The sequence below is a fragment of the Lygodium microphyllum genome, chromosome 25 (assembly GCF_053477565.2).
Source record: "Lygodium microphyllum isolate KBCC chromosome 25, Lygodium_microphyllum_v1.1.10, whole genome shotgun sequence".
In the NCBI taxonomy this organism is placed as follows: Eukaryota; Viridiplantae; Streptophyta; class Polypodiopsida; order Schizaeales; family Lygodiaceae; genus Lygodium; species Lygodium microphyllum.
In genome coordinates this window covers 70856431-70874646 of record NC_141159.1, presented here as the reverse complement: position 1 = coordinate 70874646, position 18216 = coordinate 70856431, and the positions used below count along the sequence as shown (strand labels likewise).

General features: G+C 43.3%; 1 protein-coding gene across 2 annotated transcripts in view; it reads right to left on the bottom strand.

The window, feature by feature from the left end:
* Positions 1-18216, bottom strand: part of LOC148014362 (uncharacterized) — an 89581-nt gene that overhangs the window by 41341 nt on the left and 30024 nt on the right. Inside the window, exons 2-3 of one of the 2 annotated variants that reach the window (XM_087666871.1) lie at positions 1533-1610; positions 224-433 (exon numbers count right to left, since the gene is read on the bottom strand). In XM_087666871.1, the coding sequence (XP_087522997.1) occupies positions 224-433; positions 1533-1610 (288 nt within the window). The remainder of the gene's footprint in view (positions 1-223; positions 434-1532; positions 1611-18216) is intronic. The other variant, XM_087666872.1, reaches the window with a different exon arrangement.

Below are 18216 nucleotides of genomic sequence, written 5' to 3'. Positions count from 1 at the left end.
TAGCTGTATTACATCCTTTTAAATCCTATTTTCTCTTAGGTATTACGTCCTGCCAGCTAACTAGCTGAATGACTATCTCACTCCCTCCTTCCCTCTGGTCCCTCCAATCTCCTCCTTTTGCCCCGTTCCCAATAAGCCCCCCTTTCCTCATCTCCCCTCCACTCAAACACCTCATGCACTCCCTCCCTATTCCCAGCCACCATACAAAATATCTTATACGCACAGAATTTATCTTGTCAAAATGCCGATTATCGAAATGTTGATCAAGGAACTTCTCCGAGCGGAAAACCTTCCTACAGTATCTGCACTGCCATTGATTTGAGGTAATGTGCTCTTTCTTTGACTCTTGCTCCCTGAACATGTCATTGCTTGGATGTAAACGACATGCCAAAGAGAGATTGTATCGTTCTCGCTCAACGAATGGAAGCAGATACTGCAAGCACATTCATACTCATCAATTAAATGTAAAGAAGAGCTGCCATTGTTGAAAATCACAACTCTTTTGAGGCTACTGTTAGTGTCTGTCAAAAGGCTTTTGTTTCAACTCTTTGGAAACAAAAGGCAAAACATTTGAATTTATAAAAACATAAATAATACAAATTTCAGGGAGCCTACTCTTTACAACTACTTAGAATCATTGTTTCTTTTCCCCCATTAGCAATATGCTATGTCTTGTCTATCAGTTGTGCTGTGTGCTGTAGGAGCATGAACCCTATGAGCTTCGCAAGATTAATGAATCGTACTTCACCAGTTTGTGCTGGCAGGGCTAATATATATGCAAAGAGTATTTGAACCTTGAACAAAAAGGTTAACTACCTGTCCATATCTGAACTTTGACTAATCTGAGATAGAACCATTGCATCTTCAATACTGTTGAACAGCTTAAACACATCAGACTGAACTGAGGCAGAGTTATAGGTCAGCAGTATGGCTCAAACACACAAAAAGACTTTCAAGTTACATGATTGTGTTAGGGGTGACTGTGTATCATACCACCAAGACTTCATCTGGCAAGGTATGTCCTAACTGCTGTCTTGAACATTTGTCAGATCCACTTATGCTTTAATCTGATCAAAGCATCCTGGTAGCTTAGAAAGCTTTCATAGATGATGCCTGTTTGCATGTAAGTGATTCATTGGGCCGACGAATCAGAAAAAATATTATCGGGCATAGAGTAGATGGAGACTGCCTTGTTAATATTACAGCCACTAATATTGTTGTTAATTTTCTGTTTGATTCTGTGCCCTGTGATTTCATTCTGATAAGATTAAGAAAGGACAAAAATAATCAAGTGGCAAGACAAGGATTGCATCCATCATTCCCCAGATTTAACATTGTCATTTGCATTATGTTAAATGGCACGTCCAGTCCCAGAATCAATCTTAAGCTGGACTCAATCTGCACATTGTTCTTCAAAAACCTATTCTCCATTTAATTCTTTCTGTGATGCATTAGCCATGTCTATGAAAAGAGTAATCTACAAAGATATGGTAAGCCAAGATAAATGTATAAGTTGAAAAACAATTGCTTACCTCATCAATGATTTCCCAAGCTGTCCTGCTTCTCTCTCTTGAGCAGTGTATTTGATTGCCTTGAGTCGATTGAGCCTGCTGAAGCCCCCTGACCAAGAGAGGTCAAGCATTGTAAACGCTCTAAAGTTTTTACAGAACCCAGAGATTGTTTGTGTGTGTGTGTGTATGCACGTGCGTGCCCATAGATGCATGTGCATGGGTACACTTGTGTGCATCTGTGTGTGCGCACATGTGCACAGTGTGCACACTTTTCTTTTTTCTTTTTTTTTCGGTTTTTTTTCAATTTATTTTCGGTTGTGTGTGTGGAGGTGTCACACTAGCTCAAAGGTAGTTTGATTGCTAAAGGACACTCAATTTTAGATCTTGCAGAATGCTATTTCACATTAATCATTTGTGCACAGTTTGTTTATGACATCAAGTTTCAGGACATATATACACTCAAAATAAAAGTTGTTTTGTTATGGCATTTAAATTGCGCACAAGGACAATACTTCAACATAATACAATGTAAAGCCGACAAAAGTTAGTTTGTTATGGCATATATAAATTGCACACAAGGACAATACTTCAACATAATACCATGTAAAGCCAACAACTTCTAGAACAGAAAATTGACAACACAAGAAAATATGTTAAACCCGCAATCTTTCCAATACATTTGCCATACACATTGTTACACAAATATGGAAGTATGTAAAAAGTATGATCAGATGCCTATGGCTTAACAATACATGTCCCCATTTTCTCAACTGTGAAGGAACTGTTCCTCCACCTTTGGGACTTCACCATCATCCTCTTGAAACATTCACTTCCCCTAAGCATCCACCCCACAACTTCCGCCATTGTCCTCTTTAAGCACTCCTTGATCTTCCTCCATTCTTTCCCCCACTACCCTCACCAACTTATTTCTCACTCATCATCCACCTCTAAAAGGCTAGTTGCTGTTAGCCTGCACCCCTTGCTGTGAGCTCCACCAAAGTCTGACAAAGAAGTGGGAGCTTCAACTGTATTTGCCCATTCTAGAGTGTGCATTACACTTTCAGTGAGTCCTTTAGTGTGTTCACACTAGCTGATGGTCTTTTCCAGCCTTTGAATTGTGAGAGTGCGCAACGGAAGGAGGAACTCCAACACAGAGAGGAGAAGACAGCAGGAAGATGAAGGAAGAAAGAAATCTGGATTCTGCACTGACTGAAATTAATACTGAATACAAACGGAAAGACTGATCAGTCCTTGCAAGGAGCCCGAGGCATCAGTGAGGGCACCTGATCTGGCTGGAAATGATGATGGCAGCAGCAGCAGCACCAAATACGGAGGAGTATGCCCGACGTCAGAGGAGCAGCCTGCAAAAGATAATCTGCCCCAACCAAGGTGCCTACTATAAATAGCAGAAAGTGTGCCAAACTGGCTGACCAGCTACCAGCTGTCCGACTGCATTTAGTCAGCAGCATATAAAAATGCCAGAAAAATCAGCTGACATGGTAGGGAAATCCATGGAGATAGGACCGACAAGGTGGCACACACTGGGAAATGCAGAAGATGCTCAAAAAACTCAAGAAAAGCACACTAAAATGCCAAAGCTCCCATGTCTCCATCAAACTCTGACAGGAGCTCACAACCGATAGACTGACAACACTAAAAGTGGCAAACTAACACCCCCTCTCAGATCCTGGGAGTGCCTAAAGGCCCAACAATCTCATGTGATGAAACATAGAAGCCTTGGGCAAAGGCTCCGTTAAGAGATCCACTACATTGTCCTCAGTAGGACAATAGGCCACCACTAACTTGGAATCCATGATCCACTCTTAAACATAGTGGTACTAAACCTCGATGCACTTCGCATGAGCATGAAACATTGGGTTCTTCACCAGTGCGAGGGTACTCTAGTTGTCCATGCACAACTTCATAGGTCGTGTCTGTGGAAAGCCAACCTTTGCCAACAAACAACAGAGCCAAACTACCTCCATAGCTGTAGAACAAAGGGCATGATACTCAACCTCTGTAGATGAAAGGGCCACATTAGGCTGCTTCTTACTACTCCAAGAGATAGCTTCCAATCCAAGGGAGAAGGCATAACCAATAGTGGACCGTCACAAATCCACATCGCCTACCCAATCAAAGTCACTCCATCTAGAAAGATTGGCCTCCTCTCCATACATGATCCCATAGGATTGAGTCCCCTGTAGATAGTGCAAAACACACACAGCCGCTTGCCAGTGAGCCTAAGTAGGAATCTTTATGAAAGAACACAAGGCCACCATAAAAGAGATGTCTAGCCGAGTGTGGATCAACTAGATCAAAGAGCCAACGAGGCACATGTAACGGGTAGCATCACTAAGGGGATCTCCTGCTACTAGAAGCTTGGACTCAGGTCTATGGGGCAAGAAATAGGTCAATACTCCGCCATACCAAACTCCAAAAGAAGCTCAGAGATATACATGTGCTGGGAAAGTAAAAAGCCCTATGCCATCTAATAGATCTCCAATCTAAGGAAGAAGTATAGGATCCCAATATCCGTCAAGTCGAACTCCTGGCCCAAGATTTGCCAAGTCTGATCAACCTCCTATGTGTCACTCCCTGTGATAATGAGGTCATCAACATATAAGACAACCAAGACATATTTTGCACCTTTCCTCCAAAACCTTGTAATAAAGGTTGGGATCATGATCTGAACAATGCAACCCAATGTCCTAGAAGAACTAATCAATCTGTTGATACCAAGCCCTAGGAGCTTGCTTCAGGCCATAGAGGGCCTTCCACAACCTGTAAGCATGGTCCTCCTTGCCCTACACAACAAACCACGAGGCTATGAGACATAAATCGCCTCCAAGATACCATTGTTGGGTTTTACTCTCGTCTACGCTCACACAGGAGTGTCAATGATCCGCACGTAGGACACGAGGGCACTTTTTACTCTCCGTAAGAGAGGTTTTTCCGCCAGTCATATTATTCCTTATTTGTATATTTATGTTGCACAATTCGGTCACTTATCACACATTACACACTTTCGTGTGTGAACGCACCTTAAGGCACTTACACAACCCTAAAGTCTAAGGGTTGAACTTTCTACTTTGTGTCACACACTTTCTAACTAATCAAGTGTCGAGAGGTGAACACACTCTCTCTCTCTCACTCCACTATCTTCACACTTTGAGCTGAGTTGATTGCTACCATCTCCAATCCAACAAGTGGTATCAGAGCACACTTACCCCAGCAGCCACTCAGTACGCTTGTCAAAAATTGCAACAGCCACAATCAGTCTGCTCCAACAGCCAGCCAGCCCATTAGCTAGCAGCTGCCTTGCAGCGCCAACCCTGCCAGTCTATCCAGGTTGTGCCACCGCCACCCTATCCAACGGCCACTTGCAATTTATCTACCACCAGTTCTGCCTAATCCGTCTGCCTTCTGTAGCAGCTATGACGCCCTATTCGCCAACCTCACCAATAGTTCCACCTACCTGTGAGCGGCTGCCACGTCAACGTTCATACGACTTGTCCTCAACTGCCACAGGTATATCACAGAAGGCTTGGGGCACTAGGGATACCCAAGCATTGTCACTTATTGCATTGGCAATTCAACAGTCTATAATCCCACATATCCAGTTTGCTGCTACTTCACAAGTAACATGGCTTACATTAAGCATATGTTTGCTGGAAAAAATGATACTCGCATTTCTTTCTGAAAGAAAGAGCTTGAAAATGTGAAGATGGAAAAAGGTGATGCTATGCAAGATCACCTTAATAAAATTTAGGACTTGTGGAGTAGTTGATGAATGTGGATGAGTATTATTATGATGCTCAAATGATTTCTACGACCTTGAATTCTTTGCCGCCTTCTTATTTGGCCTCTGACACGACTCTTGGATTGCTTTATGCCAAGGGGGGGCCACTGCAATTACATGCTTACAATGATTCCGATTGGGCTGGAGATTTTGATTCTCGTCACTCTACAAGTGGAAATTGTTTCTTTCTTGGCTCATCTTGCATTTCTTGGCTTAGCAAGAAACAATCCACTGTTGCCACATCGTCTTGTGAAGCTAAATACAAGGCAACTTTCACTACTACAGTTGAATGTGTATGACTGAGACGTTTGTTGGCTGATCTTGATGTATTTGTCACGGAGCGTACTCTATTTACTAACAATCAAAGTGCCATTGTAGTGGCACAAAACCCAGTGTTTCAAGATACATTATCACTTTGTCAGAGAGTCAAAGAGAGGCTACATGCAGGGGATATCAATCTTGTCTATTGTCCTACCAATAACAATGTGGCACACATCTTCACTAAAGCTCTTCCTCACAACAAACTTAAAGCATTTCGCAATGCTTTAAATTTGATCTCCTTTGGTAGATGACCCTTGTATGCTAATCACTTTTCACTCAAGGGGGTTTGTTGGATTTTACTCACACCTGCGCTCACACAGGAATGTCGATGATCCGCACGTAGGACACAAGGGCACTTTTTACTCTTTGTAAGGGAGGTTTTTTCTCCCAATCATATTATTCTTTATTTGTGTATTTATGTTACACAATTCAATCACTTATCACACATTACAAACTTTCATGTGTGAACGCACCTTAAGGCACTTACACAACACTAAAGTCTAAGGGTTGTACTTTGTACTTTGTGTCACACACTTTCTAACTAATCAAGTGTCAAGCAGTGAACACACACTCTCTCACTCTACTATCTTCACACCATAGAAACATAAAACGAGGAACAGAAACGAGAAACAGGGATGGGGACGGTAATGGGGATGCCAAACTTAGGGAACGGGAATGGGGGAACAATAACGGCATTAAAACATTAAAATTAATTTAAAAATAATATTTCATTTACAATTCATGTGGAGTACTAAAGCCAAGGTATATAATCCAAAATAACAAATTAATGTTTCAATCAATTCATGTGGTGTCGTGGGCAAAACCGATATAGGCACGTGAGTAAGAGACAGGCAGACTACAGGCGATGTTGGTGGGAGACAGGTGCATAATTCGACAGACAGTAAATTGGGGCAGTCAACTAGTCACTTTGCAGGTAAGTTATGTATCATGCGGCACTTCCTGTCACATTCCTCATAGAGAAGACGTGACATGGAACATCCCACCCAATAGGGACATGATTTGAAATGGATTTTGGTTCGAAACGGCATTTTGGCATCCTAGGGGGCTGTTTCAACCATTCCCTGTCACTATGCTTCACACTCTGAGGTGAACTGACTATTGCCATCTCCAATCCAACAACATTTAGAAAGGCCGATTTCATGTACACCTAATAAACAAGCCAATGGTGATGGGCAACTAAAGCCAAGATAGCTCGAATATTGGACATCTGAGTTGTCAATGTGAATACAAAAGAAGGACTGATCAATCCCCAACATCAGTGAGGGCACTAGATCAGGCTACGCTCGAATATTGGACATCTGAGTTGTCAATGTGAATACAAAAGAAGGACTGATCCATCCCCAACATCAGTGAGGGCACTAGATCAGGCTACGATGACGACAGCACCGCAGACGGAGGAAGATGTCACGGCGACGTGAAATTTTGAGATGCTTTAATCTTGCTTGTAACATTTGATTAAGTTACTAATCAAATGTGCAAGGTTGTTTAGCACATGTGATGCACATGGCTGTTATTTCATGGGAACGGGCCAAGAACCCCGAGGATGCAGTGGGTATTAAAGACAAAAGTTGTGTTAAGTTATGCCAGCTAGGTTTTGGTGAGCAGTTGGTGCCAAGTTGGACCCTAGGACAATTGTTTGGCAATTAAGTGTCAGTGGTGACACTAGGGACTAGCATTAATTAATTAATTAATGCTAGTCTAAGGGTCAATAAAGGTTGGGAACCGCTCCAAGTTGCAAATGGCCTAGCCAATTTCATTACAGATGGGCATGTTTAATTTTGGGCAGGGTCAAAAGGGCTTGGCAAAACTTTCCCATGCAACTAGGGAGAAGGCTGTTAGAGGGCGGTGGAAGCTGAACGGCAGCCATTCGGAGCTTGGTGGAGGGAGAGGAGGTGATCAGATTTGACTCTGAGAGGCGATGACGACTGATCGCGCGCCGCGACAAGACAGGGGGCAGCAGGTTTTCTCTTCCGCCTCAAGAGAGGCAGCAGTAGGAGAGGAGGGCTCGCCAACCGAGCTGGTGTTTTACCCCCCTTTTAAAGCTGTTGGTGCCATCTGATTTGTCATCAGAGCTACGAATCAAAAGATACATTTCAGCCGATTTTCTCTCTTTCCACAGCATTCTCTCATCTCCTCCAGTCTATGCTCAAGTATTCTCAGCAATTTTCAGCCATGGGTAGCAGAGTACCACCAAATTTGGTGGACAACAGAGAGTTTACTACTCTAAACCCTAAATTACAGTAGTACTTAGGGTTTAGCAACCACCTTGAGACCCGTGCCATCAGTCAAAGGCATTGTACACTGAAATCAGCACCGGAAATTCATGGAATTGTGAGGATTTCAGATGCTAGCCCATCTATTGTGAAATTGGGGCAGCATTTGACCAATTGGGGTTCCATTAGAGCAAGTCCTGGGTGAAAATCAAGGGGCAATTTTCCCGAATGCTTTGCTAATTATTGGAACAGCAAGGGGCTTTTGAATCAGCCAAGGAGATTGTGAAATCTCGGCTTGTAATTTATCCATCAGCAATTGAAATTAAAGAAATACCGAAAGGGGCGCCAATTTTGGGGCCAACAGGGTGTCCATTGTCCAAGTTTATGAAGGTAAAGTGAGCATTTCAGTTTATGTTCATTTGCTAATTGTTGTAATTAAGTGCTTAATCAGGTTAAACCACCCTATCCAAGAAGGAAGGCTGGTTTCATGGTTCCATTGCCGGGATAATCACTCAATCTCTTGATTTGGTGAGCCCGAGGCACCTGATTGCAAGCCAAATCTTTGTGCTAGTGCTGATTTTAGTGCTCAGCTGAGAAATTACAGCAACATGTCTTCATATAGTGAGATGGAATCAAGAAGTGATGATGCCTCTCAGTATGGACATTCTCATGGGAATGAAGGAAATGCAATGCCTAATCTTGGACAAGGCTCTCATGATGGACAACAAGCTGAAAATGTTGTTGGGCATGATGCACGGCCTTCAAGCCGTCATGAGGTAGATGACCAGCAAAGTGAAGAGGAATTTGATGACCAGTTCAAGAATCGGATGAGGACAGCAGCAAATCTCTTTGCTGAATTGGCAAAGGATCCTCAGTTCACCCGATTTTTGAATGCTCCGAAGAAGGACAACAAGGGCAAGAAGAAGAAGTCAACTTCTACACCTTCGGGACAGCAAGATGCACGGAAGGTAGTGCCAAATCGTTCACTTGAAGCTCCTAAAGAGGCCAATGAAGCTAAACAGTTGGTACCTATGGGGCAAGGAATGCAAATGCAAGGCCATTATGGAAGTGCCAATCCAATGGATTTTGGACAGCTGGGCATGCATGCGATGATGTGGCAGCCAGGATACTTTGGTGGTAGCATGATTTTTCATGCAATGGTTGGCCAAGGGCCGCATACGGGAATGCATGGCACAAATCCTTATGGTATGCAGCAGCCAATGCATGGTGTACCAGGCCCATTGTTTTCGGGTATGGCTGAAAATGTGCAAAACCTTATGTATGGTAGCATTGGCTTAATGCCTGGGGCACAAAGTGGAATGTTTGGCAATGCATCTGTACCCCGGAATGCTTATGGGACTCAAGGAATGACTGTTGGTCATTCAAATGCTTCATTTGGGCTTGGTCATGATGTAAATACAACAAATGCACCCTTTTTGCAGTAGCCAGTGTATGACAACTTCACTCCCAAAGAGGAAGCAAAAGACTATGATGAGGGTGGAAAAGCAATGAAGTTTGAGTCCTTCAGTGGTGCACAAGATAGGCTGAAAGCTTTGACCTTCATTCAGCAGTTTGATGTAGCCTATTCAGGGGAAACTTCACTAAATCCTCTAAGATTAGAAAGGCAGCCACTTTCTTGAAGGGGAATGCATTGCAGTGGTGGTCTACGCTCTTGATGCAAGGTAGAGCACCATCAACATGGGTACAATTCGAGCAAATGTTTGCATCGAATTGGTTGACTAGTACCTTTGAGGTGGACATGATGACAGCTTGGTACAAGCTTGATGCTAAGGAATGCAAGAATTTAGAGCAATACAATAAGAAGTTTTGGGATGCATTGCTGCCCATCACTTCTCATCGTGTCTTACCCCTTAATGAGCAAATGGAAAAATATGTATGTGGGCTGCCCAAAGGAATCAGGCATTTTTGCATGAAATCCACCGTGTCTAGCATGTCGCAGCTCATAGAGACTGCTGCTACAGCCAATGCTTTGCTGTGTGGAAAGGATTCGGACTTCCAAGAGAACGGGGAGAAGCCGAATAAAAAGTTGTTTAAGGCTGAGAAAAGGGGCATATCTGAAAACCAGCCTGAAAAGAGGCCAAAACAGCAAAGAAAGGGCTTGAAAACATTGGCACAACGTAGGGAATTGATGGCTGCAAATAAATGCTTTATTTGTGAACGGGAGGGTCATATTGCAAAGAACTGTCCCAATAGGCAGCAAGCTGCAAAATTAGAAAATCAGGGAGATCCTAAGGGTAAAAGGCCCAAAACATCAGTGGGATTGGTGTCCGATGTTGTTAGTGATCAGCCCAATGATGATGCTACTAGGTTATGCAGAGCATGGGGCAAAATTAGGAATCAGCATGCATTAATCTTTTTTAATAATAGTGCACGAGCCAACTTCATCTCTACTGACATGGCAGCCCGTCTAGGCATCAAAGAGAATGAGATGGGAGCCATAGGGAAAGTTGGAATGGCATGTAAGGGTCATGCAAAACCTGTCGCACCACTCATCCTATTTTGCACACTAACGATAAGATCTTTGAGGCCGATTGCTTTGTGGAAAGCTTCGATGCAGCCTATGCAAAGATAAAGTATGCACTTCAGAGGTCACAAGACAAGCCAAAGCGAGCACCTGATCGCCATAGACGTGCTTTGCAGTTTGCAAAGGGCGATTATATATTGCTGTGTTTTGAAAAGGCAAGCCTGAAAAAGATGAAGGGAAGAGAGAGGTTGTATCCGAAGTTAAGCATGAGATACTATGGGCCCTTTCAAGTGTTAGAAAAGGTCAGCGATGTTGCATATCGGCTGAAATTACCTCCACATTGGCGGATATACAATGCCTTTCATGTCAATTTGTTGAGACCTTTTCGTGGTGATGTGCCAGAAGATGTATATGCTGAAATTCAGCCAGAGGTTGAGGAACTAGATGAGATTTTGGTACCCGAGCAGATTTTGGCACATAAGGAAAGGAAGGTCAGAGGTAAAGTTTCCAAAAGATATTTGGTGAAGTTTCAAAATTGTTTACCAATGGATGCAAAATGGATGGAAGAGGATGACTTGGCAAACCATCCTCAATTATTGCAACTTTATCTCGATGCCTTTCAGTTCGAGCCGACTTTGGATCGGGCTTACTTAGTTTCAGCAGAGCGGGCGTCCGGAGCATTGCCTGATGCTCAAGGGGGAGGTAGCACTTCCACTCCACCGGTTTTGGATAGCTCTCGTATGTAGTGGATCTCGAATGTATTTAGCATGCATCCAAGGTATTGTGCTGACAGTATGTCTGCCATGAGGTCACTACTCGATGTACTAGTCACTGTGAGATACATGTATATGAGTATGGTTGTCACCACGGCTCTGAGACTATACTTATGCATGAGTTTTTGGACCAGTTTGGCATGAGTTTTGGCCTCGATTTTGAGATCCATTTCTGATTAGTTTCAGCTCAGTTTTTTATCAATTTAAGAACCGTTTATGATCACTTTGGGATCAGTTTTGCATCAGTTTTTGATTAGTTTTTTTACCATCAGCTTGTGATCAGTTTGGAGTCACATTTGCAACCATTTGTGATCAATTCTCATATCAGCCCATGATCAGTTTATGATCAGGTCATGCTCACTTTTTAATGGTTTACAGTTGATTCCATGGACAGCCGCATGTAAACAAATGTCATTGAAAGTTTCAGCCATGGTTCATGCTAAGAATATGCTTTACTGTGGTTTTGAAGTCAGAACAGTTGAGAAACATGAGTTATGGATGCATCCAATGGTTTCTAGCAACAATTTTGGACTATTTTTCAGTTTTCTATTATGTTTTGCTGGCATGAAATTTTCAATAAGTTTTGCGCATATGCAACGGTTTGACAACAGTGGCCAATGTTGTGGTGACTCTCACGCCAAATTGAAATTCCAGTGCAATATACTTTTGCTTTGGCCCAATTCAGTGCAATGGAGGACGATTGCAGGGGTTTTCAAGGGGGAGGTCTGTCACGGGGACGTGAAATTTTGAGATGCTTTAATCTTGCTAGTAACATTTGATTAAGTTACTTATCAAATGTGCAAGGTTGTTTAGCACATGTGATGCACATGGCAGTTATTTCGTAGGAACGGGCCAAGGACCTCGAGGATGCAGTGGGTGTTAAAGGAAAAAGTTGTGTTAAGTTATGCCAACTGGGTTTTAGTGGTCAGTTGGTGCCAGGTTGGATGCTAGGACAATTGTTTGGCCATTAAGTGTCAGTGGTGACACTAGGGACTAGCATAAATTAATTAATTAATGCTAGTCTAAGGGTCAAAAGAGATTGGGAACCGCTCCAAGTTGCAAATGGCCTAGCCAATTTCATTCCAGATGGGCATGTTTAATTTTGGGCAGGGTCAAAAGGGCTGAAATTAATTTTCAGAATTAATTAATTCTGAAAATTTAATTTAATGGCTGAAAATGCATTAGGAAGGCTGCCACTTGGCAAAACTTTCCCATGCAACTAGGGAGAAGGCTGTTGGAGGGTGGTGGAAGCTGAACGGCAGCCATTCAAAGCTTGGTGGAGGGAGAGGAGGTGATCAAATTTGGCTCTGAGAGGCGACGACGACTGATTGCGTGCCGCGACAAGACAGGGGGCAGCAGGCTCTCTCTTTCGCCTCAAGAGAGGCGGTGGTAGGAGAGGAGGGCTCGCCAACCGAGCTGGTGTTTTACCCTCCTTTTGAAGTTGTTGGTGCCATCCGATTTGTCATCAGAGCTACGAATCAGAAGATACATTTCAGCTGATTTTCTCTCTTTCTACAGCATTCTCTCATCTCCTCTAATCTATGCTCAAGTATTCTCAGCAATTTTCAGCCATGAGTAGCAGAGTACGGCCAAATTTGGTTGACAGCAGAGAGTTTACTGCTGTAAACCCTACATTACAGCAGTAATTAGGGTTTAGCAGTCACCTTGGGCCCTGTGCCATCAGTCAAAGGCATTGTACATTGAAATCAGCACCGGAAATTTGTGGAATTGTGAGGATTTCGGATACCAGCCCATCTATTGTGAAAATCCTCACAATTCCATGAATTTCCAGTGTTGATTTCAATGTACAATGCCTTTGACTGATGGCACAGGGCCCAAGGTGACTGCCAAACCCTAATTACTACTGTAATTTAGGGTTTACTGCTATGTACAATGTCTTTGACTGATGGCACAGGGCCCAAGGTGATTGCTAAACCCTAATTACTGCTGTAATTTAGGGTTTACAGCACATGGCCCAAGGTGACTGCTAAACCCTAATTACTGCTGTAATTTAGGGTTTACTGCTATGTACAATGCCTTTGACTGATGGTACTGGGCCCAAGGTGACTGCTAAACCCTAAATTAAAACCCTAATTACTGCTGTAATTTAGGGTTTACTGCTATGTACAATGCCTTTGACTGATGGCACAGGGCCCAAGGTGACTGCTAAACCCTAATTACTGCTGTAATTTAGGATTTACTGCTATGTACAATGCCTTTGACTGATGGCACAGAGCCCAAGGTGACTGCTAAACCCTAATTATTGCTGTAATTCAGGGTTGTAAACCCTGAATTACAGCAATAACAATTGAAATCAACACCGGAAATTCGTGGAATTGTGAGGATTTCAGATACCAGCCCATCTATTGTGAATTTGGGGCAGCATTTGACCAGTTGGGGTTCCATTAGTGCAAGTCTTGGGTGAAAATCAAGGGGCAATTTGCCCGAATGCTTTGCTAATTATTGGAACAGCAAAGGGCTTTTGAATCAGCCAAGGAGATTGTGAAATCTTGGCTTGTAATTTATCCATCAACAATTGAAATTAAAGAAATACCGAAAGGGATGCCAGTTTTGGGGCCAACAGGGTGTCCACTATCCAAGTTTATGAAGGTAAAGTGAGCATTTCAGTTTATGTTCATTTGCTAATTGCTGTAATTAAGTGCTTAATCAGGTTAAACCACCCTATCCGAGAAGAAAGGCTGGTTTCAAAGATGACAGAGTCAGAGTGTGCACCTGCCAGGGAAGAAGGAAGATGATGATGATATATAAATGACTGCCAAGTGGGGAATGGCTATAAATAGCCATAAAACCCATAAATTGGTTGATTGAAGTCTAGAAATACCATAAATGCTGGCCAACCAACATTTAATGCTCGTCGTGGCATAATAAATGCCAAGAAAATGCCAGATGGCCACCAAAAAATCCGATTGGCAAGGACAATGTCTGGCAGGTATGGACAGCCTGGGAAATGCAATGAAACACATTGGATCCCAACAAAAAAAAGAAATGCATCCAAATAGCCACTCTAGAATGAGTAGCCTCCCCCATCAAAACACATGACAGACCTGTCAAATCTCCAAAAGTCATCGTCTCTAACTCCGACTGAGGCTCACAAGCAAGAGATGACAAGGCATGATAGACATGCCTGCTAACACCCCCTCTCAAATCCTGGACATGGTGGAAGGCCAAGGAAGAAACGGATCCTATGGTGGCAAGAGGAATGCCAATGTCGATGAAGTCCGTCGATGAAGACTACCGATGAAGAAGCTCCTCTCAAACCTGGGAAACCCCTTGTGAAACACTAGGCTCCAGAAAATCCATAGTTGCATCACCGAGATCGTCCCCCTTTGAAAGGGATTGGGATACGAGGGAACCATCAGAGGAGGGGTGGGGAATGGAAAGGAACCTATGGAATAGATGATGCACAAGCGGAAACAGGTGTAGCAATAGACAACTACCTTAGAGGACCCTACATAGGAGAAAGGGAATCGAGCCTGTAAAGCCCGCTCTCCTACCAACCTCTCACGATAACAGCCCTTGTAGAAGAATCCTCAATATAGGCGGCCTGCTCGATGAAGACAACCCCGATACCAAGCCTAGTAAGGCCATAAAAAGAGAGGAGTGCAAAGCCTAAGTCCAGAACATAAACGGCCTATGAAAGGGAGCTCGACACACGGTCGGGAAACAAAGGCAAAGTGCCAATATAACTAATAGGCACCGATACAATGTTACCAACAGTGACCCTTAGAAGGGCATAGATCTTGCAACAAATCACCTCATGGAGCCATATGGCTGGAAGCTCCACTATCAACCAGCCAAGGCCTCTCAAAAGATGAGGCAAACACTGAAGAAGGCTCCTCCAAGTCAACAATATGAAGGAGCACGAACTCATGGGTAGCCGCTAGAGTAGAGGTAGAAGGCTCTAATGTTTTAGCTCCATCCTTTGCTCCTAGGCAAAGGTGAGGGTACTTCTTCCAATATTTCTCCTCTAGATGTGTCCCCTTCCAACAATATGGGCATTTAGGCTTCTCCAAGTCAAAGTCGGAGCCTGAAGAACTCTCCTATCTTTTAGCCTTTGACTTCCCTTTCTTCAACCCTCCTAAACCTGCAACAAAAGCTTTGGTGGTGGATCCACTGGTTACCTCTTTGGCATTCTCGTCATGCTCCAAAACAAGTAGGGCAAGCTTCTCCCATAGAAACTTCTCATGGGTCCTTGATGTAAAAAGGCTGGCATAGAAGACATCAAACAGGGGGGATGGTAGCTGAGTCAAAAGAATCATAGCCATATCCTCTGAAGAGATCATCCTACCAAGGGACGCAGGCTCATCCCTCATGTCCTCCAACCTGTTGATATGATCCTTCATGGAAGGAGAATCATCAACAGCGAGCATCCATAATTTCTTCTAGAGAATAATCCGATGGGCAAATGTCTTCTGATGGTACAAAGAAGCAAGCTTTGTCCACACTTCCGCTGCTTTCCACAACTTGCGCACATGCACTAGGACAGAATCCTATAAGCTCATAAAGAGGAAAGATTTAAGCTCTAGAGTTGAGCCGATCCCATAAGGCCACACGATCCATCAATGATCCAACTGTGGACAAAAGAAATGCACCTAGATAGCCACTCTAGAATGAGTAGCCTCCCCTATCAAAACATATGACAGACTTGTCAGAGCATCAAAAGTCCTCGTCTGACTCAAACTTAGGCTCACAAGCAGGAGATGACAAAGTATGACAAACATGACTGCTAACAAGAAGAGGCCCCACTATCCACGAGCCAAGTCTTCTTCTCAGAAGAAGGAGCAAGAGCCGTATTCTCCATCTCAAACAAGTATATGAAGATAAACTCCATGGTAGCAGGTGTGGCCTTCAAATCCTTGGACCCTTCCTTAGACTTCAAATGGGTGCACTTCTGCCAACACTTCTCCTCACGATGAGTGCCCTTCCCACAATGTGGACACTTGGGCTTCTTCTTCTTCCAATCCTTGGAATCATCATTCTTCTCCTTTTGTTTCTTAGCCTGGGGTTTCCCCTTCTTCTTCCTGCCCCCTGAACCTGCAATAAAAGCCTTCATGGAGCCAGATTCACTAATCACCACCTCTCTGAGATGCTCATCATGCTCCAAGTCAATCGGTGAAAACTCCTCCCAAAGAAGTGCATCTCTGGTCCTCCATGTCAAAAGGTTGGTGTAGAAAACATCATACTTAGGAGATAGTAGTTGAATCAATAGAATCATGGCCATATCCTTCAAATATATTCTCCTCCCGAGGGATGCAAGCTCATCCTACATATCCTCCACTTTGTTTATGTGATCCTTCATAGAAGGGTGTGATTGTGATCTTTTGAATGAGGTTCCATGGGCTGTATTGAGCATGAGTGTATATTCTTAAACAGTGAATAAGAAGAGAAGTAAATGCCAGAAGATCACTTTGGGTTGTCTTGGCCTTTTGTTACAACCTTATGTGTCTGCTAAGAAGGCCACTGTCTTCCCTCCATTGTTGCAGGAAATTTGAAAAATTTACAAGTAGATGGGGCAAGCTTGTCAGTCTCTTAACTGATGGCAATGCAAGCTTAACTAATGATGCCCTGGCAGTGTTTGCCATATTAGCACCATGTGCAGAGGGCCTAATGGCTATAAGGAATACTAGGTCCATACCTTTGCTGGTAAAACTGTTAACATTTGGGTCCACCAAAGGGAAAGAAAACTCTACTGCAGTCCTCTTGGCTTTGTGAAAGAATGGAGGAGAAGTCAAAAGATCTGTCTTGATCCTTCCTACTGCTCTCTCCTCTTTGCAAAGGCTAGCATTGGATGGTTCTCCTAGAGCCCAAAGAAAAGAATCCCTGGTTTTGAAGATTCTTAGAGAATTTGATATTGAGTAATAAAACACGTAACTGGGAGTTAGTACCTGCTCAGATAAAATCATACACAAAACCCAAGTCCTAAATGTAGATTAAAGAGTTCTCTGCCAGAAGTGGTTGAAATTTGATTAAGAAAGCTGCCACTTGGCAAAACTTTCCCATGCAAGTGGGGGAAAGGCTAAATAGGGCTGAAGGGAGAGGAAAATCTCGTTTTTTCATTTTGGAGCTATTGGGAAGAGGTGTTGGACTATTGCTGCCAGGTTTTGGAGCCATTACCCAGCCATTGGAGACCATTTTGGTGATGGAGATTGCATATTCTTGACCTTGGAAAGCTGGCAATTGCTGTTGATGCACTTTCTCCTGAAGATCATAGTCTTTGATGCTTCTATTGTTGTTGGTACATCCGTTTGGGGCTGGTACAGCAGGGCAACAGCAGATTTTGATCAGTTCTTAGCGACATATCTCAGAATTTTCTCTCTCTACAGCATTCTCTCATCTCCTTCAGCCTATGCTCAGCCATTCTCAGCAATTCTTAGCCATTCAGAGGAGATCTCAGCCATTTTTGGTGGGCTGATCTGTAATTTCTGCAGTAAACCCTAATTTACAGCAGAAATTAGGGTTTAGCAGCCACCTTGGGATCCGTGCCAGAGATTGAAAGCTCAAGGGATTGAAATCAACAGCTGATAATTGAAGATTATCAAGGGATTTCAGGAGCCAGCCCATCCCGACTTGACTTGGGACAGCATTTGGCCAACCAAGGGTCAAATTGGAGAAGAAGTCCTAGGTGAATCAAGGCGCAAATGACCCAAAACGCTTGCTAGTCATTTATGACAACAAGAGCAATTGGTTAGCAGGAGGAGATTGAAGAATCTCAAGTTGTACTCCTTCCAATTGAATGAAAGCTAAAGAAATACCACAAGGGGCACCAGTTTTGGGGCCAACACGGAGTCTATTGTCCAAGAATGTTATGGTAAAGTGTGTAATTCATTTTATGTGCATTTATTTATTGCTGTAATTAACTCTTAAATCACGTTATCACCACCCATTCCAAGAAGGAAGGCTAGTTACATGGTTCCATTGCCGGGATACATCAAATCTCTTGATTTGGTGGGCCCGAGGCACCTGATTGCAAGCCAAAGCCTTGTGCTAGTGTTGATCTTTATGCTCAGCTGAGAAATTACAACAAGATGTCTTCATACAATGGGATGCAATCAATCAGTAATGATGCCTCTCA